The 26,090-nt window shown below is 41.8% G+C and overlaps 2 protein-coding genes across 2 annotated transcripts in view; both read right to left on the bottom strand.

Annotated features, from left to right (window-relative positions):
* ELOVL7 (ELOVL fatty acid elongase 7) overlaps nucleotides 1-26,090 on the bottom strand; it is a 62,076-nt gene that overhangs the window by 3,142 nt on the left and 32,844 nt on the right. Inside the window, exons 3-8 of the mRNA XM_054032907.1 lie at nucleotides 20,579-20,675; nucleotides 15,765-15,955; nucleotides 8,040-8,120; nucleotides 7,182-7,238; nucleotides 3,919-4,024; nucleotides 276-412 (exon numbers count right to left, since the gene is read on the bottom strand). Coding sequence (XP_053888882.1) covers nucleotides 276-412; nucleotides 3,919-4,024; nucleotides 7,182-7,238; nucleotides 8,040-8,120; nucleotides 15,765-15,955; nucleotides 20,579-20,642 — 636 coding nt within the window. The 5' untranslated portion in view covers nucleotides 20,643-20,675. The remainder of the gene's footprint in view (nucleotides 1-275; nucleotides 413-3,918; nucleotides 4,025-7,181; nucleotides 7,239-8,039; nucleotides 8,121-15,764; nucleotides 15,956-20,578; nucleotides 20,676-26,090) is intronic.
* Nucleotides 10,707-13,002, bottom strand: LOC128839696 (SRRM2 protein homolog rsr-2-like). Its single transcript, XM_054032906.1, has 2 exons — nucleotides 12,582-13,002; nucleotides 10,707-11,306 (listed from the first exon to the last, which is right to left on the bottom strand). Exons 1-2 carry the CDS (start codon nucleotides 12,967-12,969, stop codon nucleotides 10,813-10,815), a joined length of 882 nt encoding a protein of 293 aa, XP_053888881.1. The 5' UTR covers nucleotides 12,970-13,002; the 3' UTR covers nucleotides 10,707-10,812.

The raw sequence follows: 26,090 nt of genomic DNA, 5'->3' as shown, positions 1-26,090 counted from the left end.
CAATACACTTAAGAGTACAAAGCAATTAAATACACTGAGTACCTACAACTCCCACTGACTTCAAAGATAACTGTGGGTTCTCAGAACCTCCGGAAATCAGGTCAACAGATTTTATTTACACAGTTGACTGGTCTCAGGATTTCTGCTGAACTCAGTTGAAAAGTGAAGGTAAAACTCTTTTGTGCCATTGTAAAAATAATTCTTAACCACGTTCATAGAAGTGACATTAAGAACTCACTCACATACAACTTGACTGGCTCAGACACAATACTCACAAGCTGTATAGATGTCATGTGTTTTTTCCACCACAAGTATTTATAATAGGCTGGTCCCAGTGAACAGAGTCCATAGTAGCTGTACATGATGACGTGCACAACACAGTTTAACAGAGCATGGAATGTTCCTAACCCACCTGTAGAATAATAAAAATAGTCTAAGATTGTTACACCAGGGATCCTAAAAAAACAGTCCTGTGTCTAGCAACCAAGCAAGGTTTTTGCCTTGTGTTAGTTAAGTAGAAAACTAGATAAAAGCATGAGGCTCTGTGTGGAGGGGTGTCCCGACTTTCACTAGCACATAAAACAAAGATTCAAGTTAAGCTCTGTAGTCACCAACTCTGAAAGATTTCAGCAGTTCCCTTTCTTCTCAGCAAATGCTTATGTAACTACTTTATTCAATACAAACATTGCGGCATTTTACTAGGGTAAGTCAATTTTCCGAAGCTGTAATAAAAGTGTAATTAGTCTAACTGAATGCAAATAAGTTTTTTGTTACTGTGTTACATGAAGGGGGCTCAAATACCTCTGCGACATCACCCCTCCTGCTCTACCTCTTTTCTAGATCCCTTGATTGGCTTTTCATAAGTCCAGGGGCTGAAACCATATAGCAATCCTACCTCTAGCCCTTAGAGGTTCCCAGTAAAGGTACTACAGCTCAAGGCTCTACTCTATTCTTTTGAGTCACACTCTGGGGACAGCTCCAGAGGATCCATGTTCCCAGGACCAGGGAAGACCCAAGGGGCAGAGGTGTGGGACCTCAAGATGTGTGACCTCAGCCGCCCATGCAATCCTCAAGTTTGGGACCAAACCCATTAAATGGAATGATAATAAAGGAACTCTTCATTGAGGGGATCCATGCAGATATTTCCTTCTCCAGAACCCTCTCTCCTGCTCAGTTTCCAATAGGGTTAAATTATCTTGGCCATAGTAGTAATATTTAAGAAGTGACTTGAGTTTTAAATATAGCTGGTCAAAAAATGGTTTATAGAGAGACAGAGAAAAGCATTTTGATTATTTGGTGGAAATTCAAATACAAAACATTCTACATTTCCAGGTGAGAAATCCATGAAAAAACTTTTAGCAAAAAAATAATTTGGTTGAAAGCCCAATTATGTATCAAAAACAGTTTCAACTAGCCCTAATTTTAAAAATAAATGTTTCCTTTATTAATGTTTAGAGAAGTTAGTGGAGCTTTCCCCCTACACAGGTGACCATCATCAGTTTTAATTGAAAATTCTCTCTGAAATGTTGTGTTTCTAGGTCACATATTCCCAAACAATTTGACTGCTTTTCTGAGACTACATTTATTTACCTTTTTAGGCTGCATAGTGAAAATTCATGGAAGAAGCCTCAAAATGAGTTACTGTACATTAGAAAAAAGCTACCTAGGCAACATTACAAAAATACTGTTGCAGAAGAAAGTCACCGCGCTGCATAAAAATGGTTTTCAATTCTCTTTGTCAGGTCATAAGAAGGAGAAGATCCTCATCTCGTCAAAAAAATCATTTGGATGATTTGGACTAAGAACAAGGTCAGAGGGCTGGGCAGTAGACAGCATAATGCTATTATTTAAAGGAAAGAAACAACTAGGAAATGAAATACAAGATAAACATCAGTTGTACTGAAATTCTTGGAAATTATTTTAAGGCATCAAAGAGAACATTTGGAAAGATTAGTTTAAAAGATAGGCAATAAAGCTTTGAGAAAGAAACAATACTCTAAAGGTTACATGAGGGAATATTACTGACTCAAGTCAAAATGGATCTCTCACACTTTGTGGAAAGCATTTGCCAGATTACCACATAGAAGATTTAAGTCTGAGATGCCTTGTCATGGAACAAGTGCACAGCTGGTATACCATTCTGAAGCCCAGCTAAAGGGCAGAAAATTAACAGTATGGGTAATGTAATCTTTTTTTTTTTTTTTTTTTTTTTGGGGGGGGGGGGGGGCTACTGTTAAGTGCTGGGCATTCCAGATTAATGTGTTTTATATTAACAGACCTAAAAAGGTCTGATTTGTAAACGGAGGAAGGTAACTCCAATTTTAGTACTACAGTACCACTGATTTGGGAAAAAGGATGCAGTTCAAAACATGAGAGTTTCTTTATATATTAGAAATTGGACTCAAACACAGTGAAAATATAGCAGTCTCCTTCATTAGCTAACTGCACATTAGACAACTTTCCATGGAATCCACACAAAGCTTTTGTACCTCTTTCAGGACATATTTTTGTATGCATGCAACTAATATACACAGGAGGGATTAGGTAGGCAAAGGTTCTCTCCTTCAATTAAGCATCAAAGCTGTGGAAAAAACCAATGTCAAGGAAGATGGGTGAAATGTTACAGAAAAGGAAACTATGCCCAGACAAGTCTCCACTGATTTTTCAACTAGTAACCCATTCCAGACACACCACCCCTAGGAATAAAATCCCCCACCACGGGTTCCAACAGGCTTGCATTTTCTCTGAAGGTTTCAAGCTGTATGCTGTTTTTAGGCTATGTCTATACTACAAGCCAGGGCTATGATTCCCCAGCTCACGTACACATTTGCAGTAGCTTGATGAGAGCTGGCATGAGTATAAATAGTAGCATCACTGTGGTACAATGGGCAGCAGCACAACTTAGCTAGTATGTGCCCACTATTTTCAGGATGCTTATACTCTTCATGGCAAGCCATGCCTGACACTGCATGTCTGGCCGTAGTAAGGTTACTATTTATACGTGCACTAGCGCTCATCAAGCTACTGCAGGTATACGTATGTGAGCTGGAGAATCATGCTTCTAGCTCAAGATGCAGCCTTAAGTCTGTTACACTGTAAAGCCCCAGGTTAGAAAGACCATGTATTCTACAAGCTTCTGATGCAAGAATCTCTGGATTTTTGTCATTTCTGCTCTGTGGAGAGATTGTTGAGGCGAGCGGAGGGATTTATAAGGTTAGGGTAACAAGAGAGTATAAAGACCGAGATGAGGGAAAAACAGCAGGTGGTTTTCCCAGTTCCCAAACATTTGGATGCTACCTGGCTGAATTTCCAAATCTTTTAAGTTGCTGGCCCTCCACAAACAGATATCACTGTATCTAACTAGCGCTGGAAAAGTTACAGCCTTATCTCTCGCTACAGTTCTGCTCCCAAAGGCCAGTCAGAAATAGTTGCAACAAAAACTAGAATAATTTCTAAATAAAATTAAGGCTATAGAGAGAAAGAATGATGAGAAAACACTCTCCCCTCTGTCCCTTGGAACACACAAATCTAATCAATGTCAACATGAAATCTACTCAATTATTTTTTGAAGTAGTTTCAATAATAAAGTACCTGCCCCATAATTCCCCTGCTGGGTTTTACAAACCACAACCTCCCCATTGGTATGCCATCCCTTCTGCCCCTAGCTGCCTCCCACCTCCACCCCCAGCAACAGGGGGAAGTGACTATATACAATGTGTTGCCAAATGGAAGATTTCTCCCTCCTTTATAATCTAGTTCAGGTACAGTAATCATTTGGCATTGCTTGTAACTCTAGTAGATACAAATTATGACCAAGTAATTTTTTTTTTTTAATTGACAGTGTCCATTTGAACATGTTTTTCATTTATAGAGTATGGAGGTTTTACTACGACACATAATTTTAGCTCTCTTGACTACCTGCAGCAAATTTGACTCCGAACCACCAGGTCCACGGCATGATTGAGTGATGCAAGACATGCAGGAATGTAATTTGGCCCTCTTTCTTTCGCAGAACAAAAAAGATCTGAAATAGTTTTAAGAATAAGAGATTAGAAAAGTAACACGTAAAAGTAGTTTGCAGTTGTACGCACAAACGTAGGTTGCTCAACACAGTACATTAAAATTCTTTGCACTTATGCTGATTTTATGTATGTGGAAATTGAGTGACAGACTGAGGGGTTGATTTTCAAAGGCACTGAATAATCTAAACTTCTATTACAAATAATGCTGCAGAAGATCAGCATTTCTGATCAGTTCAGTTGTCTCAACTCCTAGCTCCATGCTCAAGCCACTAGACCACAACCACCTCTCCTTCTAGGATTCTTCATCCACAGCACAGTAACTCCTCACTTAAAGTCATCCCGGTTAACATTGTTACGTTGCTAAGCAATTAAGGAACACGCTCATTTAAAGTTGTGCAATGCTCCACTATTACGTTGTTTGGCTGCCTGCTTTCTTCACAGCTGGCAGCCTCCCTACGATATTGCCTCCCCCGCCCCCGCACGCCTCCCACCCCCCAGCAGACCCCACAGATCAGTGCCTTCCCCCTCTTCCCCGCACCTCCTGCCCGCGGCAATCAGCTGGCTTGTGGCATTTAGGAGGCAGGAGGGAGGGGGGAGGAGTGAGGACTCGGCGCGCAGGCTCCCCCTCCCTCCCTTGCCTCCCGAACACCGCAAACCAGCTAATTATCCCAGGCGGGAGGGAGGAGCGAGGACTCGGCACACCTCCCCCCTCCCTCCCCTGCCTCCTGCCCGCGACAATCAGCTAGCTTGCAGGGTTCAGAAGTGGGGGGGGGGGGGGGAGCAAGGATGTAACGTGCAAAGTAAAGGGGGAGGAGGTGGGAGGAGAGAAGAGGCGGGTCCAGGGTGGGAGCTTGGGGGAAGGGGTGGAGTGGATGGGCCGAGGATTGAGCCTCCTGCCCCCGGCAAAATCAGTGCCTGTGCTTGCAAGAACAGCAAGAGGAGCAGCCGGACAATCCATCCTCTTCCACTCTCTGACTCCACCACCTCAACCAAGCTTCATACTCAGCAGTGATGATTGTAATACTAAATTGTTCCTTTAAAATAGTTTAAAAAACTTACACAGTACCTGTATTAAATTGCTTGTTTAAAATGGTTTAAAATGCCTTTTGTCTGGCAAAAAAAAAAAAAAAAAAAAAAAAAAAAAAAAAGTTTCCCTGAAACCTAGCACCCCCTATTTACATTAATTCTTATGGGGAAATTGGATTTGCTTAACATATGTTCCTGAAAAATGTGACTAAGTGAAACTAACTATAACGTTAAGTGAGGAGTTACTGTATTACAAAACTGTCTATGTAAGATATAGCAAAAAAACAAATATTCATACTGGTTCAGTGTTTCGTCATTGTAGTGAGGGTCTGGAAAATCAGGCCCTGGTACCCCTCCATGCTTCAATTTCTGATCTGTACAAGGGTTATAATGGTACTTCACCTTTTTAAAACTCTTGAGATCTAGGACTAAAACATTAAGTGCAAAATTGAACTAATGTGAAGCACGTAGGCAAGGTTTAGAAAGAATTTAAAGCAAGAGAAGTGTGATTTTCAACATATTTAGTGAGGAAGTCAATTCCAGATGCAGCAATCTAAATGAAAGTGACACCCATTTTATGGTGGCCAATTACTGGGAAGTAACTTAAGAGCCGAATACCCGAAATGAGAGTGTGCAGGATGAAGAGGTGGATAGGAAATCAGAGGGTTGAATGAAATAAATCCACAGAGTCCTGAAAGCCAGAAAGGTACTTTTAATACATTCAGGGATGGCTACGAAGCCAGTGAAAGTAATGGAGGATGCAGGAAAGATGACCCCAATTCCAGGACTGAACTGTCCAGCCAGAGTATTTTAGACCTCTTGAAGTTCTGAGTATAACAAGTTGAAAAGAGTATCGGAGGCAAATGAAAAGACAGGATTTTTTAAAGATCTGACTTCAAAGGCACAGAAGAAGTACACAGAAGGCAGAAAAGATTAGTTACACGATGGTTCTGATTAAAAGACAGACTATCTAGCACTTGACATGTTAAGAGCACTGCAGAGACAATCACTGTCCAAAGATGTGAAAAGGAAGGTGGGATAATATTGAGAGGGTTGAATGTGGATATTCTCTATGGACATAGTGCTTCCATAGTAAATGTCCATCAATCTGCCAAGGAAAACTGTTAAGGGAGTAAAGAGCAAAAACATTCTAAAAGTAGAATACAATAGATGGGAATGAATGAATAAATAAATAAAATAAAATAAAATAAAATAAAATAAAGAGTAGAGTCGGATGGCAAGAGCAAGTAGAAGATGGCACCCAGAAAGAGGGGACTAGAGTGGTCAGATGTGACAGAGAAAACATACATACAAGACTGTTTTCATATGGCTAGAAATAGTAAATTTAGCAGCACAATAGTAACACATTAGTATGTTGCCAAAGTTTCAAGCAATTAAACTTTCACAATCAAACTAAAAAGAAGCAGAGATATAGATACTTAAATAAACAAGAAGGCACAAGGGCAAATATACAACTAGAAGGATTCAGATGAAGAAAATAACTTTTCAGGTCCAGGACTAATTCAAGATCACCAGTCAGTAGATAGAGAAGAGAGGGAGGTCACTCAACTTCCATTTCCAGCATTCCTGGTCTCTCCAACAGGAGATCTGAGCTCTAGTTAGTTGGGCCTTAGAAACAGTCCAGAGTGTCAGGTTAACATTGTGTTACTACACATGACTGCCAGGATGGGTACTTTAAATTGAGGCAAGTGAGTACAGTTGGCTGTGCCAGACCCCCAAGTGCCAATGTTTGAGAAACGTGAGGGAAAGTTGTTGGGGAGGAAGTGGAGGAAGACTTGAAGCATAACCAGCACTCGTTTCCAGCCTATCTACCCTAACGGAGTATTCCCAGGACAGTTTAAAAGACCCATACCATGCTATCATTTTTAGAGACTTCCCATTGTAACTAATGAGGAGATAGGCTTAAAAGTTTATGGTACAGAAATGCCTGAAATGGTTTCTCCACTCTCACTGTTATCCTTTACTAACAGATTCTGTTGATTGCTCACTAATCAGACCTCATATAGTCAAACAGAGTACAGCTACTGTACGATCCAACTGCTATAAATTCCAATGTCCTTTTTTCTCTATGGAGATCACAGTATTTACCAGGTTGTGTCACTACATACTTACAGTGTCTAATAATTCAATGAATTTGGAGAAGTAGTACAGCCAACAAGTCCGAACCATCTAAAAAAATCCAAAAAAATACACAGGGTCAAGTCTACTGAAGTCATTAGAACATCAGTATAATTGTTGGTTTTCTTTAAAACCAAGGAAGCAAAACAAATGCCTTTTCAGCCTCAGAGAATTTTAAAATGTTGAACTAAATAAGCAAACACTGGATAAATTATTTATTTATTTTTTAAATAAACCATTTTAATGAAATCTGAATATCACACAAGATATGTCAAGTCTACACTTTATATAATTTCTTAAAACATTTGAATAAAAAATAAATATGCTGAATCCATGAGTCTCTATCAAAACCTTTGAGTTAAAAGCTGCTTTTCCATAAAAAGAAACAATCTGGGGGAAAATATTTGATTTTGAAGTCAAGCTTTATAAATATAGCACAATACATCACCTATTGTATTAAGGGCTTGTTTGGTTTACAAACATATGTACTCCTAAGTAGAAAAAGATATACCAAATCTAGCATAAAGGTTCTATCTATTTAGTTGTAACTCAACATGTTTGAAGGGCTATATGAAGCAATGAAAATGTACCTTTCTTTAGGAAAGAACTGAAGAACAAATAGAAAAGTTGATTAATATTGACTATTTAAATCAAGGTTTCCACTTGGTGATTTGAGTCACTGATTTAAATCAATCCACCCTGCTAGCACATGTTGCCTCCAACATCCCTTTCATCACCCTTTATAGTCACTTATGTGCTCTTCATTATGCATCAAGGCATTTTCATTAAAAGCATTCCAAAAAATATAAAAAGTTAATGTAGCATAACAATTAGCTTCATTTGGTTACTTACTCTCAGAGCTGTAGGTGACTTGGAATAGTCAACAAGGTCACATCGGAATGAATAACCTGTGGCCCAACCAGACATAAGAAACTATAACAAGGAGAAAGGGGAAAGGAAAGATTTACTTTATCACTTGAGAAAATTAATTAAATTTCAGTTGACCGTAATGATCACATAATGATTAAAAAAAAAAAAAAAGCCTGTGCAGTCAGTCAGCTTGTCAGCTGTTATCTACCTCAATGTGGGATGGCAACACTATTAAACTCGGCTGCTGTAGCACTGTAGAGATTTGAATCTCATAACTTGACAATATGGATGAGAACCCCAACTATACCCACGTCAGTGTACCTAAGCCTCAGCGCCACAAGAGAAGAAATAGCTGCTTCCCCGAACAGACATTAGATCAGTGTCTCTCTTCTCACTAGGGGAAGCAGGTGATTGAAACAAATAAACCATCCCCCAAAGAAGTGAGAATTGGTATTGAATCCAGGCATTTTGATAAATAAAATACTTTTAAAGAGTCAAGTACCAACACAGAACCACATTATTTAGAAGTTAAGGTAACTCAGTTCTTCACAGATTTTCTACAAATGGAAATACAGCACATGCAGGACCAGGGAATTCAGCTAATTAAGTCTTTGTATTACAATGTAGCCTGTTCAGCATGTATTTGTGACTGGCCAACAGTGTAATAAAATAATATCACACCATAATGAGGAAATCCTAGTAACAAGAATTAACATCCAAAAGTTACTATGGCCACATAGAATTGGAACTGCAATTTGTACATTTGTCAGATGTCCCCTATGCACTTAATGATTTTGGCCAATTCACATGCTAGGTTGAACTGCACGTAGTTTCTTAGGGTATGTCTACACTACGGGATTAATCCGAATTTAGATAATTCGGATTTGAGAAACAGGTTGTATAAAGTCGAAATGAGTGCGGCCACACTAGCACAGTAATTCGGTGGTGTGCATCCAAGTACCGGGGCTAGCGTCGATTTCTGCACCGTTGCACTGTGGGTAGCAATTCCATAGCTATCCCATAGTTCCCGCAGTCTCCCGCGCCCATTGGGATTGTGGGTTAAGATCCCAGTGCCTGATGGGACAAAAAACATCGTCGCAGGTGGTTCTGGGTACAGCCTCACTTCCTCCCTCCCTCCCTCCCTGCATGAAAGCAACGGACGGCAGACAACCATTTTCGCGCCTTTTTTCCTGGGTGGGTGAACACTGCAGACTCCATACCACGGCAAGCATGGAGCCCGCTGAGGTCAAGACAGCACTCATGAATATTGCAAACACCTCGCGCGTTCTCGTGGAGTTTATGCTCAGCCAGGACCAGAAAAACGAGGCGAGGAGGCAGCGGCGGCGGCAGCGCAGCGACAAGCATGATGAGGACATGGACACGGACACGGACACAGAATTCAGTGAAACCACAGGCCCCGGTGCTTTGGAGATCATGTTGTTAATGGGGCAGATTCTATCCATGGAACGCCGATTCTGGGCAAGGGAAACAAGCACAGACTGGTGGGACCGCATAGTGTTGCAGGTCTGGGACGATTCCCAGTGGCTGCGGAACTTTCGCATGCGTAAGGGCACTTTCATGGAACTTTGTGACTTGCTGTCTCCTGCCCTGAAACGCCAGAATACCAAGATGAGAGCAGCCCTCACAGTTGAGAAGCGCGTGGCGATAGCCCTGTGGAAGCTTGCAACGCCAGACAGCTACCGGTCAGTCGGGAATCAATTTGGAGTGGGCAAATCTACTGTGGGGGCTGCTGTGATGCAAGTAGCCAAAGCAATCACTCAGGTGCTGCTACGAAAGTTAGTGACTCTGGGAAATGTGCAGGCTATAGTGGATGGTTTTGCTGCAATGGGATTCCCTAACTGTGGTGGGGCAATAGACGGAACCCATATCCCTATCTTGGCACCGGAGCACCAAGCCACCGAGTACATAAACCGCAAGGGGTACTTTTCAATGGTGCTGCAAGCACTTGTGGATCACAAGGGACGTTTCACCAACATCAACGCGGGCTGGGCGGGAAGGGTTCATGACGCTCGCGTCTTCAGGAACACTACTCTGTTTAAAGGGCTGCAGCAAGGGACTTACTTTCCGGACCAGAAAATAACCGTTGGGGATGTTGAAATGCCCATAGTTATTCTTGGGGACCCAGCCTACCCCTTAATGCCATGGCTTATGAAGCCATACACAGGCAGCCTGGACAGGAGTCAGGAGCTGTTTAACTACAGGCTAAGCAAGTGCAGAATGGTGGTAGAATGTGCATTTGGCCGTTTAAAAGGTCGCTGGCGTTCATTATTGACTCGCTCTGACCTCAGCCAAAGAAATCTCCCCATTGTTATTTCTGCTTGCTGTGTGCTCCACAATCTCTGTGAAAGTAAGGGGGAGACCTTTATGGCGGGGTGGGAGGCTGAGGCAAATCGCCTGGCTGCTGATTACGCGCAGCCAGACACCAGGGCGATTAGAAGATCACACCATGAAGCGCTGTGCATCAGAGAAGCTTTGAAAACCAGTTTCATGGCTGGCCAGGCTACCGTGTGAAATATCTGTTTGTTTCTCCTTCATGAAAACCCTCCCCCTTTACTGACTGATTTTCTGTAAGGAACCCACCCTGCCCCTTCCCCCAGCTTTCTTTCAAACCAAATAAAGTCACTATCATTTAAAAATCATTTATTCTTTATTAATAGATTAGAAAAAGAGGGAGGGAACCCGGGTGGTATTTGGGAGGAGGATTGCTGGGAAGGAGAAAGCCACAAAGAAAAGGTTAAAAAAATGACAGCCTTTTGCTTGGGCTGTCTACTGGGGTGGAATGGGAAGGTGTACGGAGCCTCCCCCCCCGCGTTCTTACACGTCTGGGTGAGGAGGATACGAAACATGGGGAGGGGGGAGGGTGGAACAGGGGCTGAAGCGGCAGTCTGTTTTCCAGCAGCCGTTCCTGAACCTCCACCAGACGCCGGAGCAGCCCCAGCGTTGCATCCTTCATCCTCTGGTCTTCCTGCCGCCATCTCTCATCTCGATCGTCTCTCCTCTCCTCACGTTGGTCCCTCCTCTCCTCACGTTGGTCCCTCCTCTCCTCACGTTCACTGACTTCTTTCCTATACTTTGAAACTGTTTCCTTCCACTCATTCAGATGAGCTCTGTCACTCCTGCTGGATTGCATAATTTCAGAAAACATGTCCTCCCGCGTCTTCTTCTTACGACGCCTTATCTGTGATAACCTTCGGGATGGAGGAGGGAGGCTTGAGGAATTTGCAGCTGCTGTAGGGAGGGGAAAAAAGAGAGAATTGTTTTAAAAGCTACATTTTGCAGAACAATGCTTATACTCTTTCACGGTGACCAACACTGTTCACATTACATAGCACATGTGATTTCTGTGCAAGGTCGCATTTTGCCTCTTAATGCTGAGTGCTTGTGGCTTTGCTGCTAGAGATCACAGGTCTGGGCAACAGAATTCGGCTTGCATGCGGCCATGGTAAGCCATTGTTTTACAGCTTCTGCACCCTCCTTTCCCACATACCAAGCATAGCCTGTAGAGTGCTGCAGAAGCCTGGCCAATCTCAGCCAGTTGGGGGGGGGGCAGTGGGGGGGGCTTGTCTGGGCCCCTTCAGGCAAGTAGAGTGCTGCGGTTTTTCTGTTAACATTCAGCAGCACCAGAAAACAAACTAACCCCCCCCCCCCGCCATGAATTCTCTGGGATGATCACGGTGCCCCTCCCCCCACCGCATGGCTGGTATCAGGGAAGATCCCTGCAGGCACCAAACTACCCCCCCCCCCCGCCGCTGACCCCCCCCCCTCGCCATGAATTCTCTGGGATGATCACGGTACCCCTCCCCCCACCTCATGGCTGGTATCAGGGAAGATCCCTGCAGGCACCAAACTACCCCCCCCCTGCCGCCGACCCCCCCCCCTCGCCATGAATTCTCTGGGATGATCACGGTACCCTCCCCCCACCGCGTGGCTGGTAACAGGGAAGATCCCTGCTAGCCAAACGCGGAAAACTTCAGGGCCAATTTCCCATTTGCGCTTGGCTAACTGCAGGGAAGGATTTATTTTCCGCCACAGGCAAACAGCCCAGTAGGAACGGCCACCTCTGTCCCCTTAATTAAGTTCCCGTATTTCAACCAGGTTACCAGGAGTGATATCACTCTCCTGAGGATTACACAACAAGATAAAGAACGGATGTTGCTTGAATGCCAGCAAACACCGGGACCATACGCTGCCAGGCTTTGTCAGGCAATGATACCAGATTACTTGCTGCAAGCATGGCGTGGTCAAGTGTCCTACCATGGAGGAGGGAATAAGGATGCACTGCCCAGAAACCTTCTGGCAAGGCTTTCGGAGTACCTCCAGGAGAGCTTCATGGAGATGTCCCTGGAGGATTTCCGCTCCATCCCCAGACACGTTAACAGACTTTTCCAGTAGCTACAGACTTTTCCAGTAGCTGAACTGACCGCGAATGCAAAGTCAGGCAAAGTAATCATTAAAAACCGTTTGCTTTTAAAACAAGTTTTATATTTTAAAAGGTAAACTCACCTGAGGTCCCTTCCATGGGGTCAGAGTCTTGGGTACTGGCTTGGGAGGCTTGGGAGGGTACTTCAGTCAGGGTGATAAAAAGATCCTGGCTGTTGGGGAGAATGGAGTGCTGTGTGCTCTCTGCAAGCTCATCCTCCTCCTCCTCCTCTACCCCATCGGCAGAATCCTCAGGCGTCGAGACTATCCCCGACCCAGAATCCACGAACAAAGGTGGGGTAGTGGTGGCAGCCCCCCCTAGAATTGCATGCAGCTCGGCGTAGTAGCGGCATGTCCGCGGCTCTGACCCGGAGCGACCGTTTGCCTCCTTTGTTTTTTGATAGGCTTGTCTGAGCTCCTTGACCTTCACGCGGCACTGCTCAGAGTCCCTATTGTGGCCTCTCTCCATCATGCCCTTGGAAATTTTTTCAAAAGTTTTTGCATTTCGTCTTTTAGAACTAAGTTCTGCAAGCACTGAATCCTCTCCCCATACAGCGATCAGATCCAGTACCTCCCTCACGGTCCATGCTGGTGCTCTTTTTCGATTATCAGCCTGCATGGTTACCTCTGCTGATGAGCTATCTGTGGTCACCTGTGCTCTCCACGCTGGGCAAACAGGAAATGAAGTTCAAATGTTCGCGGGGCTTTTCCTGTCTACCTGGCCAGTGCATCCGAGTTCGGATTGCTGTCCAGAGCGGTCACAATGATGCACTGTGGGATAGCTCCTGGAGGCCAATACCATCGAATTGCGGCCACACTAACCCTAATTCGAATTGCTAAAATCGATTTTGGCGCTACTCCGCTCGTTGGGGTGGAGTACAGAAATCGATTTAAAGGGCCCTTTACATCGAATTAAATGGCGTCGTTGTGTGGACGGTTACAGGGTTAATTCGAATTAAAGCTGATAAATCCGAATTAAAGTCGTAGTGTAGACCAGGCCTAAGATCTATTTGCAAAAAGTCCATAATAGGGGACGACAAAAAAAAAAACTAAAAAGCAAATCCAAAAAAAGTTTTTACCAAAGTAAATGTTCTGCCGTGGGTTTCCCCGCCATTCACAACGTCCAGCTGAACTTCAGTTTATACACATACAACCTGTTTCAGCAACTGTTTTAGTGAGTTTGGTTGTCTGTAGCCAACAGAAGGGGCTTGAGGCTAGAGAAGAATCAGCACTGGACTTCTTTTATTTGGTCACAAGTATCTTGAGTGCTTGTCAAAAATATTTACTTTGTGATACAAGTTAGACTAACTGTCAGAAGATATGGGGAGCTGTCCTGAGATCACATGCAGATGTACAGTATCAATGTAACAGGTGTCGCATCTAATACTCCTTCTATTACTATATTAAAACTCAGCCAAGAGCAGCACTGTAAATATTACACTTTGTGTCTTCTCTCTTCCTCACCCCCTGAATCCCAGCCAATACTATAAAAACTTCACTTGTGTTGAATGAATATTCATTAATTAATCATAATTATCCATGCATGTATAATAGGAAACCAAGTTTTCCTGGTAGGTGAAGAGTTGTAGTTTCAATCAAACATTATTTGAATAAGACAAGTAAAAGATTACCCATTTAACAAAGCAGACACTGAAACCAACAGAATTTCAAACATTGTAAGTGAACTGAATACCAAACACACCCACAAATGGCTTATAGCCAATGAGGAAAAGAATTAATTCAATCTGGCATACGGTATCTATGCATTCTTTTGTGACATTTTAAATAAAGGCTTAATGATAGGCAAATCAAATATCACGTTAGCATCAAAAGTGAAAGAGGCAAGTGTTTATTTTTTAAATACTCCTAAAAACAACACAACCCTAACAAGATCTGTGGAAGCAGGAAATGCAAAAGGAAAGCATGCTTTTCAACCTTCTTTGCATTTATGGTATTTGGCACAACAATTATTAGCCAACGTATCTGTTTTTTTTAAAAAAAGACAAAATGTAAAGACTTTGGAGCACTGTTTTTAAAAGCAAAAGCTCAATCTAACACATTATGAAGGTTATGGGAACTGGGTTAACTGAAGTACAGCCAATTTGGCAGCAGTATCTGAAAAATTCCCTAACCAGTATGCCAAAGATGAAAATAGCTACCACAGTAGTGTTGTTTCAGCTGGCCAGTTGTAGAAAACTATCAGGCAGCTGCTTGTAGTATTGCTGAGTAGCCACACTGTTTATTGTCCCAATTTAGTCTCTTTAAACTGGCATTTCTTTAAGTGTGTAAGAGTTAACTCTAAATGACTATTTGTAGGTGCACACCATGCACATACAGAAATTTATTGTCTTGGTCATTAAACCCAATGCATCTCACTTGATCATGGTCTAGTAAAAATGTTCTTTTCTCCTAAAAAGCCTAGCTTTTTGTTGAACCACAAGTCAAACACCCCAGAACTCTTCTAGGAAAGGTTTTATTAATTATTCTAGAAACCTTGTTTTATATGGATTGAGACCTTAGATTAAATTTTGTAAATAAAAGGATCATTTGCAACATTACAAAAGTGCGATTGTGCATTTTAAAAACCAAAAACTAATTGAAGAGGATCTTGCACTTAAACATTCCCTGTGCCGTGTGGAAAATCTCAACTTATTTGATCATGTGGCAGCCACAAAAAGTAAAAGACTATAAACCAAGCATGCAACCTGCCAGTCTAGTTTAACCTTCCTCGCCCAAAGAAGTTCAAAAACTAAAAATCTAAATATTGGCCAGGTTTTAAAGCAGGGGTTCTCAAACTGGGGGTTCAGGACTCCTCGGGGGTCACGAGGTTATTACATGGGGGGTCGTGAGATGTCAGCCTCCACTCCAAACCCTGCTTTGCCTCCAGCATTTATATTGGTGTTAAATATATTTTTTAAAAAAGTGTTTTTAATTTATAAAGGGGGGGGGGAATGTCACACTCAGAGGCTTGCTATGTAAAAGGGGTTACCAGTACAAAAGTTTGAGGACCACTGTTTTAAAGTGTTCTATTATGGTCTAATATAAAATACACAATCACCCTCTTGACTGTGTTTAACTTTCATTTACAGTCATTGTTAAATTTCTATACTTTGTCCTAAGAAAAATGCCAAATGATTTTCCTCAGGGAGGTTCTCTCTCATCAATTATGCTAATTGTCATAATTACGGTATCCAAAAAAATTACATAATAGTAGCTGAGCTAGCTGGAAAAAAAAAGTTAAACAAGTAATTATAAAGAAATACTTACTTCATAAGTCAAATACACTGAAAGGGCTACCACACCAAAATTGTAAAATGCCATTATCTGCCTGAGTTCAAAAGGTTTTCGGTTTTCCATGAGTTTTGGTCCCAAAGAAGTGACAAAATAAATATAGGCTCCAATGATAATAGTCTGTGGCACAGGTGAAGACATGAGTAGGAAGCCTTCCACTCTTGGATCTAGAAGAGAGAAAAAAAATCCACAGGTTTTTCATAATGCTTTTTACATCTACATTAGCTTAACAATGAGGATATTCTTTTGTTAAATTCTTTTCTTAAATTGTTTCCGCTTTCACTACTCAGGTTTTAGAATCACTTATTAGCTTTGGGTTTTTATAACTTGCTTTAACAAGATTTAGTACCTCCAGGGTTGTTAGCCTCTTCACAAACCAACATTGGTCCTTGCCAGATTCTTTGGAATACCAATCAAGGTAAGTGATTAAAGCCACTGCTGCCCTTGACCACATAATCTCCAGAGACCAGAGGTCAGTTTCTTTCCATTCGTCACCTGGCAGTGATTTATTCTCAGTTTAAGTCTTCACGTTTAACTCAAATTAAAAAGGCCATTTTATTGGCAATGTAGAGAAAAACGTTAATATATACTCAGCTATACTAATACACCTCTACCCTGATATAATGCTGTCCTCGGGAGCCAAAAATAAAAAAAAAATCTTACCGCGTTATAGGTGAAACCACATTATATTGAACTTGCTTTGATCCACCAGAGCGCGCAGCCCCGCCCCCCCACCCGGAGCACTGCTTTACCGCATTATATCCGAATTAGTGTTATATCAGGTCGTGTTATATCGGGGTAGAGGTATATTATAAATTGCACCACTAACCAGGCACAAAAATCTTACATTTAAAGTTTACACATGTGCTTGCTTTTACTGCACACCACATCATCCTCAGGTACAATTGGCTGTTCTGTCCCACACACAAATAGTACAAATAGTCATTAAAGGATATTGCCTAATTCCCCACTTCCAATCTCATATGCACTGTCAGGCAATTCTCTGTCCACACCTTGAAGAAAATTCTGGGCATGCTGGCTAAGCAAACCTTTCCCAACAGACTCATATGTAATTCTAAAGCTATCTGCCCACAGAGTCATCCTTCACATACTCCTCCCTCGCCATGATAAAAACCAACAGAAATCTATTAACAGGTATACTTTGCAGATTTATTCATCCATAGATTGTAAGCAGAGTTCACGCTCCCTCTCCCCCTTGGTCTATGGCAGGGGTCGGCAACATTTGGCACGTGGCTCGCCAGGGTAAGCACCCTGGCGGGCCGGGCCAGCTAATTTACCTGCTGACGCGGCAGGTTCGGCTGATCGCGGCCCCCACTGGCCGCGGTTCACCGTCCCGGGCCAATGGGGGCAGCAGGAAGCCGCGGCCAGCAAATCCCTTGCCTGCGCTGCTTCTCACCGCCCCCATTGGCCTGGGATGGCAAACCGCGGCCAGTGGGGGCCGCGATCAGCCAAACCTGCCGCGTCAGCAGGTAAATAAACTGGCCCAGCCCGCCAGGGTGCTTACCCTGGTAAGTCGCGTGCCAAACGTTGCCGACCCCTGATCTATGGAATTTGTTTCATTCAAATTACCCCTTAAACTCATCTGGCACTGAGAGTTATGTCCGCTGCACATATGACGACATTTGTAGCATTCCCTCCAAGACATTTTTGATGCCCACTATTGGTGCGACAGTCTTCCCAGCAAAGGTTTTCGTTAGTGGGAGTCTGCAGGGCTTCCAATTAATCTGGCTATGGAGTCACTTTTAAGGTTGTTTGCTGGATGTCTTTGGGATGAAAACTCCAGTTATTGGATGCCGTCAATTGGAGCCCAAGTTTTGACAAAAACTTTGGAAGCAGGGTTTCCACTCTGAGAAAAGTGTGTGTCACATCACTCTCCTCCAACATCCATTCACACACACATGTCCTAGATTGGATCTGACTCCCACCCCTTGCATCAATCTCCACTCCATGGAAAGTATGCATTGTCACAAGACAACGTAGTTTAAAAGCAAAAAGAGGAAGAGGTCTTGCAAGCAACTGATCCAGGCTGCATATGAGTGAAATTAAACTCTTTTGGGAAAATGTGAACATTCTCAAAGAACTTCAAATTGTAAATTGGGAAAAGCCCCTATTTTTAAGAACTTTGTCCCTTCTTGTGTTTAATCATACTTGGTTTACTAGTTTGGAGAATGGCTTTAACCTGGAAGTTTTAACCAGATGATTTGACCCACTACCTACCACCTGTAGAGCCATAACATAGTGCCTGTTAAATCTTGCAATTCCTGAAAGTTGTCCCCATCCCTCTCTCAGAAATATCTGGTTTTGTGCAGGGATTGGTAGGTCCAGAGTTGAGTCAGCACGGTAAACAGGGAGAATTCACATTAAAATTATCCATATGGAGAAAATGCTGTGAATCCCTCCCCATGTAGCTTACAAAGGTGTTAAGTACTGTGTCTAGAGTTGCTCATTGCAAGCCCCGTTTCCCTCATTGACATCGGTTGGAGCTACATTCAAGCTCTTGACAGTGACATCATCATCTTTTTTAATTCTGGATCATCATGGGGATCTGGAAGGCTTGACTATTTCTTCTTCACTGGGAAGTATAGTGACTTGATTAGTTGTTTTGGACCCCTGCTTTTACCAATTACCTTTTGGGGGGGTTGTTAGGTTTTTGAACAATACCAACATGGCTTTTGAATTAGTATTCTGCTGCTTTTGTGGCTTGCTGTCATATTACTGGGGTGAAGTCATGAATCCAGTCCTTCAACTTACTGTTGCAATGTTTTAAAAGAACTGCTCAATTCTCTAATTTATTTGCTCACATTTACAAAGCATTAGTCAAGTGCTCTAGGCACTATAAACACACACACACGGCAAGTAATCAGAACTGTAAGAGGATCACCATGCCCTCACAACAAGCCACTCCCTTTCACCGACTCCATCAGCTCCTTCCCAATAATCCCTCTGCCTGTGCCTGGGAGAACAAATGTCTTCATCACATCATGATGCAAGACACCATATCCAAGCTCTGGCAGGCTATGGGGTGAGCAACTCAATTCCAGAGTCAAGGATTCTTCAGCAAGCGTGCCCTACCACCAGATCCATTCCATTTTAACTGAAGCGCTGTTATCTTGAGCACTTATCTGATCCTAACTGCTATGATGCTGCTCAAGGAGAGAAGTGGCTTTCAGGTCATCTGTCCAAAACGCAACTGTACTGTGTTTATGGGTCAAAAACAGCACCTTAATTACATTCAACTCCTCCTGGGATCAATTAACTCCTTAGTGTTCCCCTATTCCAGTGATGGGCAGAAGAACAAAACCCTAACACAAGCAGCATACAACATTAGCATGGAGACCCTGTCTCTCATCTCCTTCTGGGACCCACACAACACTTGTTAAAGGGCTCAAGTTTTAATTCAAGTATTTTATTTGTCTTGTTTCCTAACAAAGCAGTTTTAAATTTCAATACACACAATCAGAACCTGATAAACCATATACACTCTTAAAACCTTACTACTCAAAAGAGAATTAGAAGTCTCCACTAACCCACCCAAAATCCTGCATAAGGCTGTCATCTTAACACTGCAGAAGTCAGAGTGTTAGATGAGAAGCTTCCATGTTAGTTTACCAGGCTATTAGGTTCTCTTGGTGTGGTATTTGCATCTTCACTTCATGGTGTATTTTTAGGCTGAAGAAGAACTCACTATGACACCCCTGGCTCCAAATGAAGTTACTCCCACTCCAAGTCTGTAGTCTTACAGCTGCTCTGCCTACATTGTCCTTATCAACTCCTTGTTCTCATCTTCATCATCTGCTTCTGGAGATTCATCCTCCTCCTCTGGTCCATCAGAGCTATCCTCTGGGCTAGCACCTCCATTCACTTTCAGCTTGCCCCCTGGCACCAGCTGTGCCCAATTCCCACTGATGATGGGGAAAAAGCTTTCAGCTATGGTACTAATCTGAACTCACTTGGCCCAGTCCCAGATATACAGCATCTTTCAGCCATTCATATTTACAGTGAATTTCTGTTCAGATTTCACCATATTTGTCCAGTTCAAGGCAACATATGCTCTACAGCCATGGTATTTTCCATTGCCTGCATCTAATTCCATAGCTATAGAATTATAAAAAGCCAGGACATTTAACACATACAAGTTCAGAAGAGGAACTAAGCAAATATACAGCACTATAAAACATTCACGGTAAACCACAGAATGATTTATATACTTATTCCTGAACTTTGAAAGAGTATGAATACTCCCTTTCAAAACAGGAACTTGATGCAGTGAATCACTTACAGGAGTTTTCAACATACAGCGATAAATTATCGAGGTTTGCATTTTCTTTCACTTGCTACTTTAGTACCAGAAAGCGCAAAATACATCACTTTCTAACAGAATACTTTAAACCGGTTAACTAAGAAAATGTAACTCCATTTATAATAAAATTAAAGTTTTAGACTGTCCCAGTACAATTTCAAAATGTAAAGTGCAATTCTGCCGATAGGAGAGATCTTTTTAGGAAAGCCATTCTGTACACACAGTGTCTGAAGTTTTAAATCCTTAGCAAATCAACTTTTGTAATTGCGAAAGTTACACCTCTAAAGTCTGCATGACATTATACTACTTTTCTTTACAGTTAGACATGTGAACATTTAGCTTGATAACTTAGGTGTAATTAGAGGAAGACAATGCTATTTTAAGTTAGCAATACAAAATTATGCTTAACACAACTCCACATCTGTTGAAAAGCCTTAAAGTTAGTGGACATTAGGATTTAATGACTCACCAGCATGTTTAATCCATTCATCATAAAGCAGTGCAGCTTTTGATGTCAAATTGCTAAAGGCCATTTTCACTGGGATAAGTGGATATTAGGACTTCTCCTGCAAAAACACAAACAAAAAGTTTTTTAAAAATCTATAGAGTATTCTTGGTGGAAGATTTTCAAAAGCAGCCCTGAAAATAATGTAACAGGGAAGGTCAGCAGTACACTGAATCTTAATTAGACTGTAACCATTATAACTGCATTATACCCTGCTTGATGCAACTTGTAACCTATTCAGCTAGTACAACCATATTATTTGTTAATCTCCACATACCAAAGTGTTACAATACCACAAGGCTCTACAGTTGAAGAAGCCATGTGGTGGTTAATCATTACCGGTAAGAGAATAATAATGAACAGGTTATCTTACTCACACTTATCAGTCTTCATTTTAAAATCCAACACAATGATGCTATGAGAGCAGAGTTGCAAAATTACTCCCATACATTTGCCAGCTGGAAAATGAAGATGTAAGACATGACAGAAGAGGGGCTCGTATCTCCCCACACTTCATTTAGATGTGCATTTATAACTAGTATGTAAATTACAGTCTGCCAATGCAGATTTAATCACTGTTTTTACTGCAAGATTCTGTCCTGGGATTAGCACCATTAAAACATGCTACTTACCCAGTCAGAATGAAGCAGGAGGATCATACACACACAAACTATATTAATTTAAAATGTTAGACTATAGATAGATTTCTACACAGCTGGAGAAAGGCAGTGTGCAAATACCCATCCAAACCAGAGTACATACAAATTTATGATTTTTTTTTCTGGGTGGGGAGGAAAAGGAATCTGATTTTATTTAAAATTGGAGTTTTTTTATTCTGTTAGTTAAATTATAAAAAGTATTCCTTAAAAAAAAAAAAAAAAACTGTTTAAAAAGAAATCTGAATTTACTACAAAATATGCTAAGACCTAAATTTATAAGCAGCTCTTAAAATGTTTAAATAAAAATAAATATGCTGAATCCACAAGCCTCTAACAAAACACTAAATTAAAGGCTGCTTTTCTATATAAAGAAATAATCAGGAGAAAGACATCTAACTTCAGAGGTCAAATTTTCTAAATATGGTACTATAGATCATATACTGTATTAAGGGCTTGATCCTGTAGGGGATCTAGGGGCTGTGTATTGGGTGCAACAGTCCGGCAAATTCATCACAGTTGGTATCTTCTGGAAGCAGAGGCCTGGTTCCAACATCAGCTATCTCATCAGGATCATCTATTGAGCCCACCTGGGTAGGATGACCACGTTTTCAAAATGCAAGAACAGGACACATGCAGGAGCCCTGCCCCCATCTGTGATCCCACTCTTGCTTCTCCTTCTTCCCCCTGGGGGATGAAGGAGGAGCAGGAGATGGGGCCTCTTATCTAGGAGTGCTAAGGCCCACCTTAACCCCCGTGACCAGGAAGAGATTGCTGCCACCCCGAGCACGGGCAGGCACAGAGAGGTGCCAAAGGGAATCCAAGACAAATGCTATTCTGGAGTCATTCAGCCTGGGACCCAGACTTGAAATGTACATTTTGGAACTGTCCCACCCAATTAGGGATGGGTGGTCACCCTACACCTGGGTGGTCACCCTACACCTGGGTGGTCTCATACCCCTATTCTCTAGCTTCTTCCTACAGGAACTCTGATTGGCCCAGTTCTGAAATTATGAATATTTAAGAATCCATCCACTATGGAAACTTACTCTCCAGCTCATGGGAAAAAACAGTGATCTGTCCAGTAACTACCAGCTCTTGCTTTTGGATGGTTCTGGGCACTTCAGGTAAATGGCCTTGCTCTGTCTCCTTGCATGTATACACAGACAGATACAAACAAACAGAAATCCATTAGTTTCTCAACTGCTTCCCTCGGTCTCCAAACAAATAAAATACTGCAGTGCAAAAGGCTTGTGGGTTAGTGTCTTGCATTGTTGTAAGGTCTTTTGTTTTTCTGGGGGTTGAGTTCTGTAACAAGGGAGAAGGAGCAGAGCATGCAACCAGAAAGGAGCAATACTAGTATCAAAGCAGAGCACTATGGGAAGAAGGGACAACATTTTTCAGAGTGCAACGTGTAGGTTTGATTTCAACACCTGGGAACTGGAGAAAAAACAGGTTTCAGATCATAAAAAGACCCTATTTAGGAATAATTTTCAAGAAATTGCTATACCTCTGGTAAAAATGGAACACGTGCCAAATGTAAACAGTGTAAAGAGATGCAAGGCCTGATTGTCAGAATGAAACATTACATAAAGTGCTCCTCAGAAGGCAATGTTTTTCATGATGATGTGAACATGTCTGAAAAATGTGGATCAAATGGTTAGTAAAATTATTTTCCCACCATTCTTATGGACTGACTACCATGTCCTATTATGCTAGTTATGATCACTTAGATTGTCATCAATCTGTGTTTTGGGTGGTTTACTTATGAATTTCAAAATATAATTGGTATGTTAGTTTGTTGTGGGAGTACACCTCTACCCAGATATAACCCGGTCCTTGGGAGCCAAAAAAAAAAAATCTCACCGCCTTATAGGTGAGACCGCGTTATATCGGGTTCAGTCCGGTCCGGTGTACCAGCAAGAGCACCGGCTCTTGCCAGTACACCGGACCAAACCCAATATAACCCATGCCATGCTGGACTGAACCGGCTTCCCCGGCGGTGATTTAAAGGGCCCGGTGCTCCAGCTGCTGCGGGGAGCCCTGGGCCCTTTAAATCACCATCGGAGCTCTGGCAGCAGGGCTCAGGCGGGTATTTAAAGGGCCCGGGGCTCCCCGTAGTGGCCAGAGCCTCTGGCCCTTTAAATCACCGCCTGAGCCCGGCTGCCAGAGCCCTGGGGCTCCGGCAGCCAGGCTCAGGTGGTGATTCAAAGGGCCCGGGGCTCCACACGAATTCTAATATAATGCGGTAAAGCAGCGGGGCTCGGGTGGCGCTTTAAAGGTCCCAGAGCTCCCCGCTGCTTTACCGCATTATATCCGAATTTGTGTTATATCAGATCATGTTCTATCGGGGTAGAGGTGTATTTATCAATTATATTTTTATTACTTGTGCTGGACTTCTGTCAATTTTTTATTGACCAATATAATAAAACATTCTAGGCAAAGATTTCCTGTTTAAAAGTAAAGTTTAATTACATATTTACAAATTTTAAATATTTTTTTTAAATTTCCAAGCTATTTGATATGTTGCTAAAGAGAAGCATTTAAATAGATTCAGATAATCCTATATTCCCTATAAAACTGGGTTTAGAATAAATTATATCATTTCAACAGTGGTACAATGAGCTGCAGGAGGAGGAATCTATCTTTTTTTTTTTTTTTTTTTTTTTTTTTAAAAGCAGTGCATTAAATAATACTTATTGACTTTTTTAAAACTATTTTCTTTCAGGGTCCAGTTTAGGCATCAGGGGTTATCAAGGTCCAGCTGCAACATCTACAACTTTAGAATCATCTGCTGGTACCACCAGCAGTGCTGCAACTCAACATACCTCAGATCACAGGTACTGACTTTCATTTTTCTGGGTGGGTGCTCCACCCAGAGGCCTCGCCCCCACTCCACCTCTTCCCCGAGACCCTGCCCTTGTTCTCTCTCTCCTCCCACCCCTACTCCAACCCCTCTCCCCACTCTCCAAACAGCTGTGGCAATATTTTTTCCCCATGGATGCTCCAGCCCTAGAGCATCCACAGAGTCAGTGCCTATGCCTTAGATAGTAAGTTACCTGAACAATGAAATAAATAATAATAAATAGTAATAAGACTTTCTTCATCATCCAGTAAAACCATGGAGGAGTTCGTAATCAGGACCAGCAAATTCCAGCAAGACTCCATAGATGAAAAGATTGCAATAAACTCTCCCTTTCATCTTCTTCAGAACGAACGTTTTAATGACATTGTTCAATCATTACAACCAGATTACATTCCACCCAGCGAAGCAGACGTTGCTGGAAGGTTGCTGGATACAGTGTCTGATAAGGAAATTGAACAGCGTGCACAAAAAAAACAGTGATAGAAATTCATTAATAGGAGTCTTGATGGATGGAGCAATGTACACAAGGATCCAATAATAAGTGCTTGTGTAACAGCAGAAGATGGGGTTGTCTATCTTACAGAAACAATTGATACATATGGAGATGCCCATACAGAATACTTAAAAGTAGCAGTAGTAAAAGCTATAACAAACTAAACAAAAATTCAAGTGTCAAGTGTGTAGCTTTGTCACAGACAATGCTGCAAATGTAGCAAAGATGAGAAGACATCTAGAATGAGGTAACAAAGGGAAACCTGAAACTTACAACATATGGGCACAGTGCTCATTTGATGCATATTTTAGCCAAAGACCTCTTAAGTACAATTCCAGGAATAAAGATAAATGTTGAAATTGCTAAATACTTCTGGTAACAACCACTTTGCTTCAACTTCACTGTATAGAACAGGGGGATGCAAACTAATTATCTTCCAAAGATGTATGATGGAATTCAGTGGCTGACCATTTTGAGCTACTTATTAAGAACTGGCCTATTTTGACAATAAGCTGTGAAAAAAATCGTGACAAAACAGGTGGAATTATCACAGCTAAAGTAGTCAACACTGGAGTAAAGAGAAATGTAGAAGATACAATGAATATACTGAAACCTATTTCCATAGCCTTGGACAAACTGCAGAAAGATTACTGCTGTTGCTGCTGAAATTTCAAAAGAATCGCCAGACCATTCAAGAGTTACCCAACAACAACATTAAATTGCAGGCAGTTAAGCAGCAGATGGATCAAGCACATACTCCACCTCATTTTCTCACTATTCTCAACCCAAAGTACCAGGATAGATGCCTCATTGTTACAGAAGATGCTGCTATGACATGGGAATCTAATAATCACCCATCAATCATAATACATTTCAGGACTGGAGATGAACCATTCAAGCAGTATAGGTTTCTTTAAAATAACATCAAAGTCAAATCGCTGAACCAATGGAAATCACTAGCTAAGCACCTGGAACCAGAGTTTGTTAGATGGATAAACCAGCTTTTGACAGAAGTAACCTCTTCTGAAGGCACAGAAAGATGATTTTCTTCTTTTGGACTAATTCATTCAAAGTTGAGAAATTGACTGGAAGTTGAAAAAGCAGCAAAAAACTTACATTTAAGCAATTATCTAATAGTTATAGTACACCTGCCTACTTAGCAAAAATATGTACCAAATCTTGTAGAACGGCTCTATTTAGTTGTAAATCAACATATTTTAATGTTTATATCAACCAATGCGAATGCACCTTGCTTTCAGAAAATAATTGAAATACAAAGAGAAAAGTTTATTAAAATTCTCCAGACTCTGCTGAATGCCATTTCTGAAAGTAATTTCTCTGCCATCACTCTGACCCGATCTCAAATCACTCTTTACTGGTTTCCTCTCGTACCTCTGCCCCCTCCTTCAATGTCCTACAAAATGTCACTTCCGTCTACATCTCTGCTTTAATTTTCCTCCC

The sequence above is a fragment of the Malaclemys terrapin genome, chromosome 6, assembly GCF_027887155.1.
Source record: "Malaclemys terrapin pileata isolate rMalTer1 chromosome 6, rMalTer1.hap1, whole genome shotgun sequence".
In the NCBI taxonomy this organism is placed as follows: domain Eukaryota; kingdom Metazoa; phylum Chordata; order Testudines; family Emydidae; genus Malaclemys; species Malaclemys terrapin.
The sequence above is the reverse complement of the archived record's forward strand: the minus strand, read 5'-3'. Positions and strand labels throughout refer to the sequence as shown.